The 16210-nt window shown below is 37.4% G+C and overlaps 1 protein-coding gene across 5 annotated transcripts in view; it reads right to left on the bottom strand.

Moving 5' to 3' along the window:
• ADCY7 (adenylate cyclase 7) overlaps positions 1-16210 on the bottom strand; it is a 68541-nt gene that overhangs the window by 8466 nt on the left and 43865 nt on the right. For all 5 annotated transcript variants that reach the window (XM_065663485.1, XM_065663488.1, XM_065663489.1 and 2 more), the window contains exons 8-19: positions 15768-15895; positions 15380-15538; positions 11706-11838; positions 10214-10399; positions 9270-9313; positions 8343-8423; positions 7239-7311; positions 6317-6414; positions 5506-5590; positions 3725-3862; positions 1546-1608; positions 924-962 (exon numbers count right to left, since the gene is read on the bottom strand). In XM_065663485.1, the coding sequence (XP_065519557.1) occupies positions 924-962; positions 1546-1608; positions 3725-3862; positions 5506-5590; positions 6317-6414; positions 7239-7311; positions 8343-8423; positions 9270-9313; positions 10214-10399; positions 11706-11838; positions 15380-15538; positions 15768-15895 (1227 nt within the window). The remainder of the gene's footprint in view (positions 1-923; positions 963-1545; positions 1609-3724; positions 3863-5505; positions 5591-6316; positions 6415-7238; positions 7312-8342; positions 8424-9269; positions 9314-10213; positions 10400-11705; positions 11839-15379; positions 15539-15767; positions 15896-16210) is intronic.

Genomic DNA, 16210 nt, shown 5'->3' with positions numbered 1-16210 from the left:
TGTTTCTTCTTTTTTAATTAAGGCAAACAAAAAGCTTTAAAGAAAAAGGGTAACACTAACATAAGCAGCATCAGATAAAAATTGAAGAGCATTGAGAATTTATCTTCTGAAAGCTATTAATTTAAGCAATTGTTTTTTTAAAGTTCAAGCTAAAGCAGGCTCATAGTCCAGTCCATTATCCAAGGGAATTTCTGCAAAATATCCTAGAGAATCTCAGTTCAAGTGTGGTGTCTGAGGTCACCATACAGCCGGGAGCACTGAAACTATCAGGTGCTACAAAGTGCACTGTGCAGGCAGGATTGCTCCCTCCAGCCACAGACACAGGTATAGGACACTGAGCTAGCACTCTTTAGTCTACAAACAACTCCAAAATTACCTCAGCTTCTGCTCCTTAAGAGTTTATTTCTCTTTATGTACAAAGCACAGATTTTCACCCACAACAGCACAGACCTACCACAGATCTGGGAGGTTCTTGGCTAAACAGTTCTCACTTCTGCTGAAGTGAATGAAACCAGAACAATTTGTAGAGTAATTCAGGATCAGAGCCCATATAGTATTGTATTATACTAACTCTGTCACCCTAAAGGCATTGAGTCTAACTTCCAAAAGGTAATGAACACTCAAAACTTATAACCCTGAAAAAGAAACCACTGAAAAACCTCTGGAAAAGAAACCACTACCTAGAGAACACTTTTTCCTCAAAGTTTTAGATCTACTTTTAAGTCTGAAATTTCAGAAATTGCAAACCCATACTTCATTCAGCAAAGCAACAGCAGCTGAGACAACTTGATTTCATGAAGACATTTTCTGTTGTCATATACCTAAAAAATCTGGTTTATACAGGAACAGAAGCTGCCAGCTGTCAGTAATATATACAATATTCAAAGATCTGGGTTTTAAAGTAACATGTATTCACTACTTACAGTTTCCTCAACGCAGGATTGAGTTGTGTTTCCAAAAGGCTGATTTACAGACATGCAAGAACAGAAATTACCAGATGAGCACAATGTGCATTATGTACGCGTAACATCTTTTATTGTAAGGACATGAATGAAAGGGCCCTCGCACAACCTCCTGCACTTCAGTCACAAACATGTCCAGCATCTAAAAGGTATCTAAGAGCATCCCCAACATTTGGACAATCTGAAAATAGATTGCTACTTTGAAATTAAAGAGGTAAAAGAATGAAACCCCCAGAAATAATCCTTTTGTGTCACTAGCAAGTGATGAATAAATCCTTATTGAAATGCTCAAGAACACCTTTCGAAGGTGCTGAGTAACCAAAATAAGCCAAGATTCCATCTTTACCCGTGAGTAGTCCAGACTTCTGAAAAATTCAAAAGAGATGCACAGTAAAGCCATAGCTAAAAATAGAAAATATCCATTGGACTACCTTGTGGCATGAATAAGTATTTGTGTTCAATGATTTAAAAATTCTACCTTTATAAAAAGATTAAGAATATCAAAATGCTGCCATCCATCTATATTACACACACCATTCAAAACTGATTTTATTTTAATCTTAGAAATGAAGACAATACTCACATAGGTGGCATCAACCAGGTCATTTGATACAGTAAGGTTTGCAGGTTTGTTCCCTTCAGTGGTCTTGATTTATTGGGGAAAAAAAGAACAATAACAAAACCACCTTAGAAACTTAATAGCAGGTAGTCACTAATGTTAAGTTTTTCTCCATATGTTATACAATAAGTACTGATCTGGTTGCCCTCTTAGTGCTACTGTGATACAAGTGTTGAAATACAGTGATATCCCATATAGCTGTAGTAAACATACACGAACACACAAGGTGCAAGAAGGTTAAAATTGCTGAGTAGTTACTTATTTTTTCATTTAGGGTGAAGTTTCATATTATGACCACTCTCAGACAGGAGCTAACTAGCACAAGTGTGTGGTTCTGTCTCACCCCTGAGTTCACAGCTGCTGCTCCTGTTTTCTTCTAGTCTGTCCCTGATGCTGTCATGGTTTAAGCCCAGCCAGTAACTCAGAACCACGCAGCTGCTCGCTCACTCCCTTTCCCTTCTTCCCCCTGGCTTGCAGAGGGATGAGGAAAAGAATCAAAAGAATGTAAATCTCATCAGCTGAGATAAGAACGGTCCAGTAACTAAGCTACAATACAAAACTACTACTGCTACCACCAATAATAATAAGAGAAATAAAAATGGGAAAGAATAGGAAACTAAAAGGGGAAAATAAAACAATAAACACAGGTGATGCACAATACAATTGCTTACCACCTGCTGACCAACACCCAGCTCAACCTGAGCAGCAATCTGGGCCTTCTGGGTGACTACCCCCGGTTTATATACTGGGCATGACGTGCTGTGGTATAGAATGCCCCTTTGGCTAGTTGGGGTCAGGTGTCCTGTCTCTGCTCCCTCCCGGATTCTTGTGCCCCTCCTCACTGGCAGAGCATGAGACTGAAAAGTCCTTGGTGAGGGTAAGCGCTACTGAGCAACAGCTAAAAACATCGGTTTGTTATCAGCATTGTTCTCAGACTGAAGTCAAAAACACAGCACTGCACCAGCTGCTAAGAAGGAGAAAAACAACTGCTACTGCTGAACCCAGGACAGGTGTTGCTCACAGGACACTACTGAGAAAATTCAAGGACCGAAGCCAGCAGAAAAATAACCCTACAAAAAAAAAAAAATTTAAGCATTTCCTGCAGAGTTTCAGAAGAAACTCCCCATGGTATCAGAAGAAAGGCAGATGAAGCACGAAGGATCAGAAGGACATTACTTTTAGTAGCTGGCTATCAGACAGAATCATAGAATAGTCAGGGTTGCAAAAGGACCTTAAGATCATCTAGTTCCAACCCCCCTGCCATGGGCAGGGACACCTCACATTACACCATGTCACCCAAGGCTCTGTTCAACCCAGCCTTTAACACTTCCAGGGATGGAGCATTCACAGCTTCCTTGGGCAACCCATTCCAGTGCCTCACCACCCTTACTGTAAAAAGAACTTCCTCCTGTCACGCAGGACAGTGTCGAATGCTTTGCATAAGTCCGGACAGACGACGTCAACTGCTCTACCCCTGTCCATCAGTTCCGTAGCCCCATCATAGAAAGCCACCAAATTGGTCAGATAGTAGGTTTAACTCTTAACATGATGTGTTATATACAACTTGTTTGAAAAAATAACACAGCAGAGTGGTCTTGATCATGAGGTAACTCCAAAGGGTTGTTTTTCAAATGCATATATCCCAGGTTCAATACAATACTCAAACTACAGGTAAAAGACCAATGCCATAGTCTAGCAGTAACTACCCACAATATCTTGGGTCTTAAGAGAGCCAAGCTATATTCTTCCCTCCCTCATCTGCACTAATATTGCATTAGCAAGTAGCACAGTAAACTGCTTAACCACCTACAGCCAAACATTTAAACCCACATTAAGAAAAATGGAAGACCATCTTAGTGATGATGATTACAACCAGTAGTAAATTCCATCTTGAAAGCGAGAAAAGGTGGTGTAAACTAGAATTCAAGTCTATCACATGCACTTTTAGTTCTACAAACTGGGAGTTTTTACTTCTAATGCTTTTACATGTCATCATGTGTTATCTTTGTGTACATCAACTCATGTTGCAAATCAGACATTAGAAAAAGCAGCAAAAAGCACAGTACTTGACAAAAAGAATACAGGAAGTTAAACTGTGGATGTTACAATAAATTCACAGAATAAAGATAAAGTGATTACTTACAAAATTAAAAATGGCTATAATCAGCAAGGCACCAATAGTGATGACTGCTAAGGGAAGCCTGAGTAAAGGCATTGTTTCCACGTTTTCCGAGATAGCACAAAGGTGGCGTAGAAAAGGCCAACGTTCTGAGCACCGCTTCTGCAAACAGAATTAGGTTGGTTTAGTAGCATGGGTTACACTTTGATACATGGGCAAAAAGAGTTTTAAATATAAAATGCTTTTTTCTTGCAGGAGAGTGTCAAGAGTCTTTGCTGGAGCCCTAATTTAGCACCGTGAAGCAAGTCATTCAGATCAAATATCTAATATGCTTCTTCACATCTGAAAATAGAGATAATGCTTCCTTACTTCAAAGAGGCTGGGTCCCAAGCTTTTCTTAATTTCTGCTTTAAAAATGCAAAATTATAATCTCATTGAAAGCTCTAGAGAAATGTTACTAAAAATACAGTTTTAACCTATGTTGTTTTGGGAGGGTTTTGGGGGGCTTTTTATTATTGAGCTGTAATGTTGTATCTGGAACTACATTGCCAGATGACTGAATCAAAACCCATCATAGATGGTCCCCTTTCTTGCCATCCTTATATCCTCCACTTGTTGCTATATAGAAAAGCATCTAGTAAGGCACATGCTTTTCATGACTGCAAGAATTATTCAAGGTGCTATACCAAAACACTCCCAGTGTAAAACTCCAGCCTGCTGCAATTACAGTCTTGGAATTATCTTTTTCTTTTCTCCATGTGTTTTTTCATATGTAGAAAACACCCATGCACACATATACACACACCTTTCCCTCTTTCTCTCCATAGACATATATATAGACAAACATATATATAAAACCCCATCCATACATATACATATATATATGAACACTATACATACATAAAATCTATACATACTATCTAACTGTACTTTTAAATTAGTCATAAAACTTTACCCTGTGTACAGAGTGTAATCATATTGGTTTTTTCTTTCCTTTTTACACAACTCAATCATGGCTCTGTAAGTGTCAGTGTCTTTTTGTGCTAGTTTTCCTGCAAAAGCACCACCACCACTGGGCTGCAGGGTGATGGTGGCATGTTCTCAACAGAACTTCAGAATTCCCTCCCACCCTTGGCTTAGCACAACATAGATTTGACAAGTGTAAGGAACTCCCTAAAATCCCTTCCTTTTCCCACACCTGCCTCCGTGTGTCTTATGTCACTATGGGCCCATGGGCTGTCTCTATGTCACTATGCATTTTTTTATACAGTAATTGCATACATATTTAATAATGCAAAGAAAAAGGAACTACAAATGCAAAATGGCCTAATGGATGTGATGGTGAATTTGGAATCCTAACAGCTGTGGAATTGTTGCCAATAAATTATTCATGTTTGTAATTTTCATGGGACCTTATGAATTATTATCAAAACCTTCATTCAAACTTATTTTTAATATTTTTTTCAGTATAGAAAATATCAAGTTTAAAAGCAAAACTACTATTAGGGACAAACATACAAATAAAAATAAATTTAAAACTCCCAGCCCCACTCAGCAGGCATTAATATCTTCTTCCTACCCACCTATTCTGCCATCCAAGTAATTCTGAATTACAGTGAGAATTTTCAGGCATGAAAATCTGTTTCAGGCAATAAAATCTTCTGGTAAGGCAAGGCTCAAGGCTCTTGCAATTCCTATTGGAATTAACATCTTAATTCATCATCCTAAAAGATAGACCAAGGTGCTGAATTGCCTACATCTGCTTCTGAAAAGAGGAAGTTTTTTTTTGTTTTAAATAAACTTACCATACATTTCTCAGCAAAGCATACAAACAGAATGAGTACAATGATGACTGCAACAATGCCAAAAGAAATTCCCAGTTTTGCAGTTCTAAACAGAAAACATAAAACAAACCAGTGTTAAGTAGATAGGGAAGGGGAGAATCAAGCCACAACTTAGACTAACGTTTACTAACACTGTTTCTCTAAATTGAAATAAAATTTTTCTTCTAATAGCACTGGATGACCATACCACTGCACAGGCTATTGTTGCTCTGTTGTACAAATACTACTTTATGATATTCTATTGCTCACTGACAGCCTGAACTGCCACCCCTTGCATAAACCACATGGAAATTGCACTGCAACAGCCATGAAAAACACACCATAAACTTCAGAATTATCAAACATCTGCTTTCTCAGAGTATGAGAAGCAGCTCAAAATTCCCTCCTTGTATTTCTACAGACAAAAGGATCACTTAGCATATTTAACCAGGTAATCCAATTTTTCATTGCTCACTCATATTTTAATATGCTCACAGCCAACTATTCTTGTAAAATAGGATTTCTCATTTAACTGAACACCTCCCTGTGTGAAGTAAGCAAAAATAATATTAAAGAAACATTTTTATTTTATTTTCATCCTGATATCTAGGCAGTTATGCCAACATCATGACTGCACTCCTTTATTAAGGTGTAAATTGGTCCTAAGACGTATATATTTCTTAAATGTAAACCATCAGGTTCTCCAAAAGACTGTAAAAAGTTCCATGCACATGAGTTTCAATTTAGCTATTGGCTAGCTTGAATTATAAATTATTAAAATACTGACACTTACTTTGGCATTATGAACATCTGTATCAGAAATATACAAAAGAACACGAAACTGGCACATGCAAAGTAACTCTTCAGTTTTAGAATTGGGATGGTGCGATACTGAAACACAAACCATAATAAATTTTAAAGATAATTCCAGGCTGTTTTAAAATTCTATTGCATTTTTGTGATGATACACATATGCAAATTTATGCTGTATCATTAAAAATATACATATAACTAAATGGGAATGAAAGAAAACCAAATAAAATTTATTCAAACATCTGTCAAGAAAAAACATCTAGTCCAAAAGATCATTTCAGACCAAGAGGGAAATCCAGCAAGTACGTAAATCAGTACTTCACAGATGCAGAGCCAAAATCATTAAAAGAAAAGGATATACACAGAAGTAAACATAAGGTGTATACCTAGTCCACCCACCCCCCCATTAAATACATACAGTGCACCACAGCACATTAAACTAAAGAGCAGGTATTCAAACAGGAAAAGTACACTGTACCTAACAAATAACATTATACTTGCAACGAAACAACCACAGAAAGCAAAGCATTTTCAAAGTACTTTCATTATGGATGAAGAATTTTTTTTTTTTTTTTTTTTTTTTTAATTTTTTAATTTGTATTGCTTCCGAGAGAAGTTCTTCATATCGTAAAGTTGACAAATTCCTACTTACTCCTTTATGGCAAGAATTTAACCACAGACTAGAGACAATTTCCTTTAATTTACAGAATTAGCATTCTCATGAAAGAATGACCAACTCAAACGAATCATAAGATGTGCTTTCCATTAGTTACCAAAAATCTCTTCAGACGTGCAGCCACCTCCAGAATCCAGTTTCAGAACAAAAACAGTTTCAAATATATTCTTATGCTGCTCTGAAGTGTAAATCAAAGACCAAAAAGGATTATTTTGATCTTACCAACCTCTTTTTCAAGACTGGGTTCTGCAAAAATCAGTGAAAACCCACAGAAGTCATCTGATCTGCCACACCATGGGCTGCATTTAGAGAGACACACATTACAAAATGTAAGCCAACAGGCCAAGGAGATTATGCAAAATCATCATACTTGAGACACCATAGTATACAGGGTAAGAGTGCCACTGTTTTACACACATTTGACAGTTCTGCAAGCTCTTTATGTTTCATAGCACAAGAGCAGTTATGCTGTTATGTAGCTGACAGGCAGATCCAGAACACTCTCACAGGCTCCAGTGCCTGCCAGTCACACGCAAAATGTAACCCCAGGCCTTGCCAAAGGTTTACAAACACCAGAGTATAATAGCAGATGTTAGAGATGGCTCACAGCCTCCAAAAACTTCCCCTAAATAATATCGAGCCTCCATTAGGAATAGCTGAAGTACAGTGTTAACAGTCATGCTATAATTTAGATGAAAGAATTTTTTTTCTTCTTGAATCCACTGTTTTACATATGATAGCAATTTAAATACTGTTTTAAATTAAAAACAAAACAAACACCAACCACAAACAGCATTGCCCGTGTTTGTCTGCTTTTAAATGCAAATATAGTGCCAAATGCACCACCTGCTACTGATACACCATTTACCTTCCATGAACTAGGCACTAAGGCAATTATGTTGCTACCCCCAAAAGTGTGGTTTGACTTTATACACAGGTTTTGTCCAGTACTGCACCCAATTTCCTGATATTTTAATCAGCAGAACACAAACATTAACTTCCTATACCATCCACACTGCAGTTCAGCTCATAACTTTGGACAGTCCTAAGAAACAAAGCAATCATTTTGCTATTTCATACCACCCCACATTGAACAGCTATAGTAACCATTTGCTTTTTGGCATAATAATGCAGTAATACTCTCTGATATTCAAACTAAAACCAAAAAGGATCTAAAATAACTGAAAAACAAACAAAAACCAAATGAGAGGCAAGACAAGAATCCTGGTAACTATTCATTTTTTAGAACTATTTTTTTATATGACCTTAAAATTGAGAGTGAAGATTATTCTCAAAGAAAAGATGAAGAAAACAATAAGATACTGCATACTTTGTTGAACTGAGGCCCTCAATGGTTGACATCATTTCATCATAAATATCTTCCTCTATCCTCCCCTTCTGAGATGAATTTCTGGGAAAGAAATTAAGTCCATGTCACAAATGCTATTCAGAAACAGGGAATGGCTACAGGGGTCACACTTCCAAATGACACAAGTGGGGGAAACTACCACAGAAACATTAAAAAAGAATCCTCCAAACTGATAAACATGCATCCATAAGCACTTTACTGAGCATTTCTTTAGTTACTCAAACCATGCATTTTTCAAGGCAATATTTTTATAAACTATAAGAATGTTTGACAAGTGAAAAAATCATTTACTTGGTTAACTCAGGGGTGCAGGTACTATTGTAAGCTTTTCTACATATAGTGGCCAATTTTTTATTACAATATGATGGCATACATTAACACTACTAGCCAAAGGCATTGTCTTGTAAAACATAAGATGTATTTATTTATAATACAATGATAAAATTTATTTATTTGGTACCATAATGCTCATGAACAAAACTAGCATCTAAGAGTAAGAAAACTAAAAGCTGAGGTAGCACAAGCAGTTACAGTATAAACATGTATACCATATATGAGGTTTCTTGATTTGCTTTCCAATGCTCTATAGGTCTCTTACTTCCCTACTCCCTTCCATCCTGCTACAGGCCATAAAGTAAAATGCAAGACGAATGACTGAGGGGACAGTGACATAAAAAGCGTGGTGTGACGACCTCCTGTTAGAGTCTAATAATAACAAGCGTCAATTCAGAGATCTTTTAAAGGCCAAAGATTTAGCTTAACCCATATAATGCAGGGATACTGTATGCACAGTGATTAATCAGCCAAAAGATCGCATGCTCTCAGTACCCTCAACTTCAAGAGGAGCACAGGATCACATATTTTAAAAGAAGAAAGTACTTGACAAACCTATCAGAGTTTCTCTGGCGCCCAGTGGAACTCAAAGGTATTTCCTAAATCAAATGAGGAATTAAGAATAAGTTACACACTCAGTAAATGGCAAACAACTATTGAAAATCAACTTCAGGAAGCTGCCAAAACCATTTTTATCCAAAAATAAAAATCAGGAACCCTTCTCAAGTAGAAAAGCTTATCAAAAAAACAATCCTTCCAGCAATGTCTTCTGCTTTAACAACTGAGTGTTTTCTGACAAAGAAATCGTTCAAAAATAATTGAACAGATATTCCCTCTTATTTTTCTCCACAGACAGAAGTAATTAACATCAGCAGAAGCAAGTAGATTGAAAACCACTTCCACAGACCTGAATGGACCCATACTTAATTTAACATTTACTACAGCTATCTGTCCACAGAGAGTAGTACAGCCTTGCTGCACCTCCAGGAGCACACCAGAAAGCATGCACATCTCATTTCTGCTTTCAGGAAGAAAAATGAGTTTTCTTAAAATTTAAAATCTTAAAAATTTTAAGAATTCATTATCTTAGAAATCCTTTACTGACACAAGCCTGTTGCAGGCAGAACCTGTGGATGCACTGTTAATTTTCTGTACATTTTAAGTAAATGTTCTGTGCATCTGGAGGCTGAGATAAATTATCGTTTTTCCAAAACCACATGTGAGCAGGACCCATAGATGGAAAAAATATTAGGGAGTGGGAGGTGGAGGAAGGAAGATAATTTCAAAGTTTTACTTTGAAGGCATACTATGAGTATAGCATTCTAGAGAATGGCTAAGTTCGAATACTGTTAAGTTCTGACAGAAGCAGTTGTTTCAGAGATAAGTAAACACCATGAGTCAAAGCAGAATTTCAGCCACAAAATCCATGTCAGATTTCAAGTTTCACACCACAGACACAAGGAGCAGTTTGCAATTGTAATTACTCCTTTAAACCTCACCTTTCTTTGCTTTCCTTGTGAACTTGAAGAGTCACTGCTCACACTTTCTCTGTGATTCAAGTGGGCAAAGGGCCTGGCTGCTCCCCAGGACTCTAAATAACGTGTCATTCGAACAGATGCTCGCATCTTCAGCCCATCATTAACTCTCGTTTTAGGGAGATGATTATTTGCTGTGCATTGTTTGGACTAACAGAAAACGCACACATTTAAAAACAAGAAAATTACACAAATTACACAAATTACAAACAAATGAAGCTCTGCGTACTTTAGTAGTTTAATCTAACTATTTAGTAGGACTCTAAACACATACCAGCAATGTGTCAGTCAGCCTCAACTCCTTTACCTCTTTTAATTAACGTGAGCTAAACCAGATTATGACGTAATCAATTTGCTCCATCTGCCTTTACAAGCCTTCACTTGTAACATTGCAACATCCAAACTTCCTTTTTTATTTACAATGTGAGAGACTGCAGGATCTTATGATTATGAATAGATAAAAATTCCTTGCAGTCAGCACCTCATCAGAGGAAAAGATTCCCAGTTGCTGATCTGGGGTATATCAAAACAGTGGTTAGGAGAAGATCCCACAAATTACAGACTCAACATTAGATCATATCCCTGCATCATAGGTAATGAGTTAGACAGTATATACAGGGCATCCAGCAATACCTTTGTGGGTCTACAAGGAAGCTAAAACTGCAGAATAAGCCATTACGTCAATCACTGGTTATCCTCTAACATTTCACAGGTACCTTCAGGTAAGCAGGGACCATTTTAATAGACTTAGATCCTTATTCTGAGAATATGTGCTGTGTACATGTAGGGAGGGTTGCAGTGTTGAGTACATAAAACATGCAACAAAGATAAGATTGTGCTCTTGCTAATTAAAAGTGGTTCTATGCTGTTCCTTCTTGTAAAGATCCTGAAAGAAATAACTTCGTCATTTTCATTCTTTTTCCTTTTGAAATATTTTACTCATCAACCACAAGCTGATTCAAACCTGCAATACTCCAGGTGTCTGTGGTTAGCAGGCTGTAAAGGGACAACCAATAGTTGCTAACTTTATACTCTGAAAAGAAGGTGACTCTCACATCCAAGATAGTGAGGAAGATGATGTCAGAAACTGTTTTACAGGGAGTATCTTTCTGAAGGTGATCACACAGTACAGGCATTCTTTCATTACTTCATTCCACCCTTTGACTAGTATTTGCGAGAGGCACACTTCACGTAAATACAGTCAAATACGTATTTTTACTGAGTTGACCACATAAGAGGTTTCATCATAAAACTTACTACCTTCAAGCTAAAGACATCTTATAAAACAGTAGCATGTGCTTTCAGATCTGAAGTCCCAAATCCAAGCTACTCAGATGGCCCATACCATGCTTCAATTCTGCTGCTGAATTTAAAAGGTATATGTACCACAGTCACCTATGTCCTTAAAATGTATGTATATATTTGAATAAATACACATTTAAAAACAACCACATACCCTTGGATCAATCACTAAGTAGGTTTTGATATTCATAGATTCAAGATAAGGATCCCTCAGGTGTCCATTCCCTTCTTCTACTTCATATGCTTTGCCTAGGTGATTCAATGTTGCTTCAGTGATGTGAACACGGCTGAGAAGAGGAAAAAGAACAAGAGACCAAAACACTTACAGAAAGGTCACATTAGGCATTCCATTTACATTTCAAAGGCCACTGCTGACATTTCTCCTTTTCAGCCATCTTGTGCTTTGGCAGCCAACTGCAAAATCCTGCCAGTGCTTGAAACCATATTTGCAATCCTTTACTGCAGTTCTCCACAGGGCATCTTTCATAGAACGCTGAGAAACACTTCCAGAATGAGATAGCATCAGTATAAAATTAAATTTAAATAAGCAAAGATATATAAGAAACAAGAATAAATGTGATCAAAGGAGATCTGATGACTGACAAGACAAACTTGCAGGCAGGTTGTTTCAGATGGCAAGAGCTGCAGGGAAAGCCCACAAACAAAGCACAAGGGAGGGCTGTCTCATGCTAGAAATGCATGAGGAGGGGAGGAGACATCTGGGGGAAAAATGGAAAAGGTTTTTTGTCAGCTAGGGGCATAATTGTGAAGGCCTGTCTTTTCTGAAACAATCAGAGGAGACCATAGCACAGCAAGAACAGCAGTGTGCTTCTAAGGGGAACAGCTAGTGTTTTTCTGTACCCATTCACATGCTCCCTTTAACATTACTTAGTTCAGTATCCTTAATTGCATAGTTCCATAATAAATTCTGAATAAAATCTTTCCATAGAATTTCTCAACAAGAGACCTGAGTGTGTTCATTAAATAACATTTCTTTTCTTATATTCTACTTTTTCTTTGTTATCTTCCCACAGCTTTTCTCACTATTCTTTGGCACGGAGGGGTTAAACACTGCTGCCAGTCCTACATCCATCAGCACAGAGCTGGGGAGGAACATTCCCAGAATGGAAGCTGACTGTGCAGCACTCCCACCTAACTACAGAAAGCAAGGGGATCACTATCCCATCTGCCTCTGCTTCCTTATGCTGCATGAAGGTTTGCCTGGAGATAGTTTAGCCAAGACCTGGAGACCACTGGCTGTGGCTTCTCACAAGGAAGATGAAAAATTCCTCAATGCTTTTAAAGCCAAAATGTACAAGTTCTGGAATATACAGGATGCATGGTTTTATTTGTTAACTGCTAATTCACCTCCCCCCCCCCCCGAAAAAAAAAAAAAAACAAAAAAAAAAAAAAGTGGTCTTTAATTGTTACCCTGATTATGTAGTTTTGCAATCAAGGTGAATCTTCACACCTGAAATTTTAAAGCTTGCTCTAAAGCATCACTTTTTCCCATAGAGCCTGGGTGATGTCTGTATTAACTGAGCCTTGTAACACTCATGTACCGCAGCACATTTTCTGTGCTTTTCCACCTACCTCAAAAGGAAATAAATTTGTTCACTATCCCCATGTTCCACTTTACCAAGCTTTCTCTCCCTTTTTCCCCAAATCACACATCGTTGTGGGACATTTCAGATCTCACTGCAAACTTCTTCCCATTTAAATTACCATGCCAATGATTTCTCAGCAGTTACTAACACTTATTGGATTCTGGGATCAGTACATAACCAAAATTGCTAAAGCTGACTCTCAAAGGCAAGCTGTAACACGCATCATTGCACTTCCAATGCTACTGCAGAATACCTACTCTACTGCATTTCATTTCCTATGCTTACAGGCCTGAGAATACCATGTTCTCATCTTTTGGGCATATAGATATTAGAGAGAATAGGTCATAAACACATTTTTAAGTTCAGTTTTATGCTAGTCCATTCTGTTTTGCTAATGTATTACATTTTTTAGGAATTCAAATAAGAAAATTGGGAAGATGAACAAGAAATAGAAAGAAAATATTTATACAGTTATAACTTTTCCTGCATCCTTTCAAAAGTCTTTAGAATTCCTTCATTTATAGAAACCCAAAATAGACATACTTCCTATTTTAAATAAAAACCTGCAACTGCTCCTAATGACAAAACTTCTGCTTCCAAAGGAGCAGGACTAGCTAACATTGGAATGGGGAATCCCAGACACATCTTTTTTCCACAGAGCAGGAAACAAATTTAACATTTACATAATGAATAGAAACCCTTCCTCCCTGTGAGGCTCAGTTTTCCACAAGTCGAAGGTTTCCTTTGGCTAATTTTGAACCACATGATAAGTGAGTTCTAGATATGTATAGATATAAGAAGCATTAAGTGTAATGTTTCTGAATCAGCATGACAACCAGCTTTAATCTTTAATAGATCATCAAACATAAGCATGCAGAATGTAATGTAATAATCAAAGTTTCCAAGATTAGGCAATGGTCCTAAACATGACTAAGAAAATGACATTTGCATGCCATATTCAGTCATGGTGTTTGCTTTACCAACAGAAGAAACTTTACAACTCTGTATTAGTGTTTAATCATGCTGAGTAAACACACCAAAACACTCAGTGTGAATGGTATTGCAACTCTTAACCAAGCAACAATTCATTGTCTGCTTTAAGCACCAATGCAAGAAAATAATTTTGTATTCATGTCCCCTTATTGCTTTGCAGAAATTAACTTTTAAGTTACAAGCATATACCTAAAAGCTGACTGAAGCACAGAAACAATAAGAAACCCTTTTATGTGCCTGGTTAGAATCACGTTCTAAAAGAAGCCAATACTTTAATGCTTAAACATACATCCTGATGAATGTCATTCAATTAATAAGTACTAATTTGCACGCACTACCAAAAACCTACAAAATCACAGGCTTATTTGGTAATGAAAAATGGGAAACAATATGGGGGAGGAAGGAAGGTGAAGTTTCTTAGCTTAGTTGTAATCCCCTAGTTCAGCTTGGGAAATAGCATACTTTTCTAAATGCTGGTGATTTTTAAAAGCACTTGTATTTGTCCTTTTCAATGAGCATCTTAAAAACGGCAGCATGAATACTAGCCTAAGACCCAATCCTCTGCACTGCTGAGCAGCACATGGCAAGTTACACTACCGCTTTGCCTCAAGCTTTTTTACTCAGGACCACTCACTTTAGTTCCTGTCTGCCCATGACAAATGCTACAGAGAGAAATACAACAACCAACAACCCCAAATTCTCCTGGCTTGGATGCTCCTCAGCAGGCTGCATTTTAATTTTTGAGTTGTTCACGTTTTTGGGGGGCGCTGGTGGTGGTGCATATAGGTGCACTCTATATATAAATTTAATATAAATTGAATATATTAATATTCAATACATTAACAGAAACACTAGTTAAATATGCAGCTTTGCTTTGTCATCCTAAATAGTATATGTATTCTTTAGGTAAATTTACAAATATATGTTATACCTGTGCACATGAGTTAACTAAATCAAAGTAATGCACTGCTGAGGATACACAAGTTTCTCCAATGAAGAGAAGGTCAAGAAACAGTCACTTGCCAAAGAATAGAATTTTATAGCCCACTGAAAACAGAATCAGAAAATATCAACATTTTACAGCTCTGGTGAGTACACATTTGTCCTATTGTCATCATCTCCTCATGAAGATCTGTGTCATGACACAGTTACAATTTCAGACTCATAAACCAGGATTATAAAAACCATAATGATAGAGTGCATTAGCACTGACAGGGAAGATTCTCACCCAGGTACGCCAGCAGATTCCATGCGGTTTGCTAAGGATACATCATGTGACCAGACATCATACTGCCACTTCCGGAGGCCGATGACGCCGCACAGCACGTTCCCAGAATGGATGCCAACCCTCATGTTGATATCCACTCCCGTGGCTTCTCTCACCTGCCTATGGAGGGAGGAGAGTATTAGAGAATAAGTTACACCTGTGATTTTCTCCCCACCTCCTGGAGATCCATTAAGATTTAGTCTCATTGTACACTTAGTGCAAAAGACAAGAGACTTACGACCCAATGTGTAACTATTCAACTACAGCTACTTTGAATGTTGACAAAAAATACTTTATTCAGTATCTTCATAGCCTCAATATGTTAAAAAGTCTTCTGTGCTATACTTACTTTATTGCTTCACACATGTCAAGTCCCATTTTAACACAGTTCCTGGCATGAACCGGTAAGGACACAGGTAGGCCTGAGACACAGTAGTAACAGTCTCCCAGGATTTTTATTCTCATGCATTCATTCTCCTGTGAAATTATAGTAAACATATATAACAGGAAAAAACAAGTAGGCTAATGACACCAAAACTAGGACTTGTCTGTATCATTTTGAGAAAGTCGGGCTTCATTCAATCCTTGTTAAAGCAAAACTTATTTCTCTTTTCCCACATCCAAATGACTGGATATTGCTCAGTGGAGAGTAAGAAGAATGATCACTTCAAGCACTTCTGAAATACAATCATCTTACTTGTTTCTCACTTTATTCTTGGAACTGTGTGCAACTGAGAAACTACAAATAAAAATAAAACTGTCACAGCATTTACCATCCCAAGGGTGCAATCT

The sequence above is a fragment of the Lathamus discolor genome, chromosome Z, assembly GCF_037157495.1.
Source record: "Lathamus discolor isolate bLatDis1 chromosome Z, bLatDis1.hap1, whole genome shotgun sequence".
NCBI lineage: Eukaryota > Metazoa > Chordata > Aves > Psittaciformes > Psittacidae > Lathamus > Lathamus discolor.
Note: the sequence above shows the minus strand (reverse complement) of the source record. Positions and strands in the feature narration are given on the sequence as shown.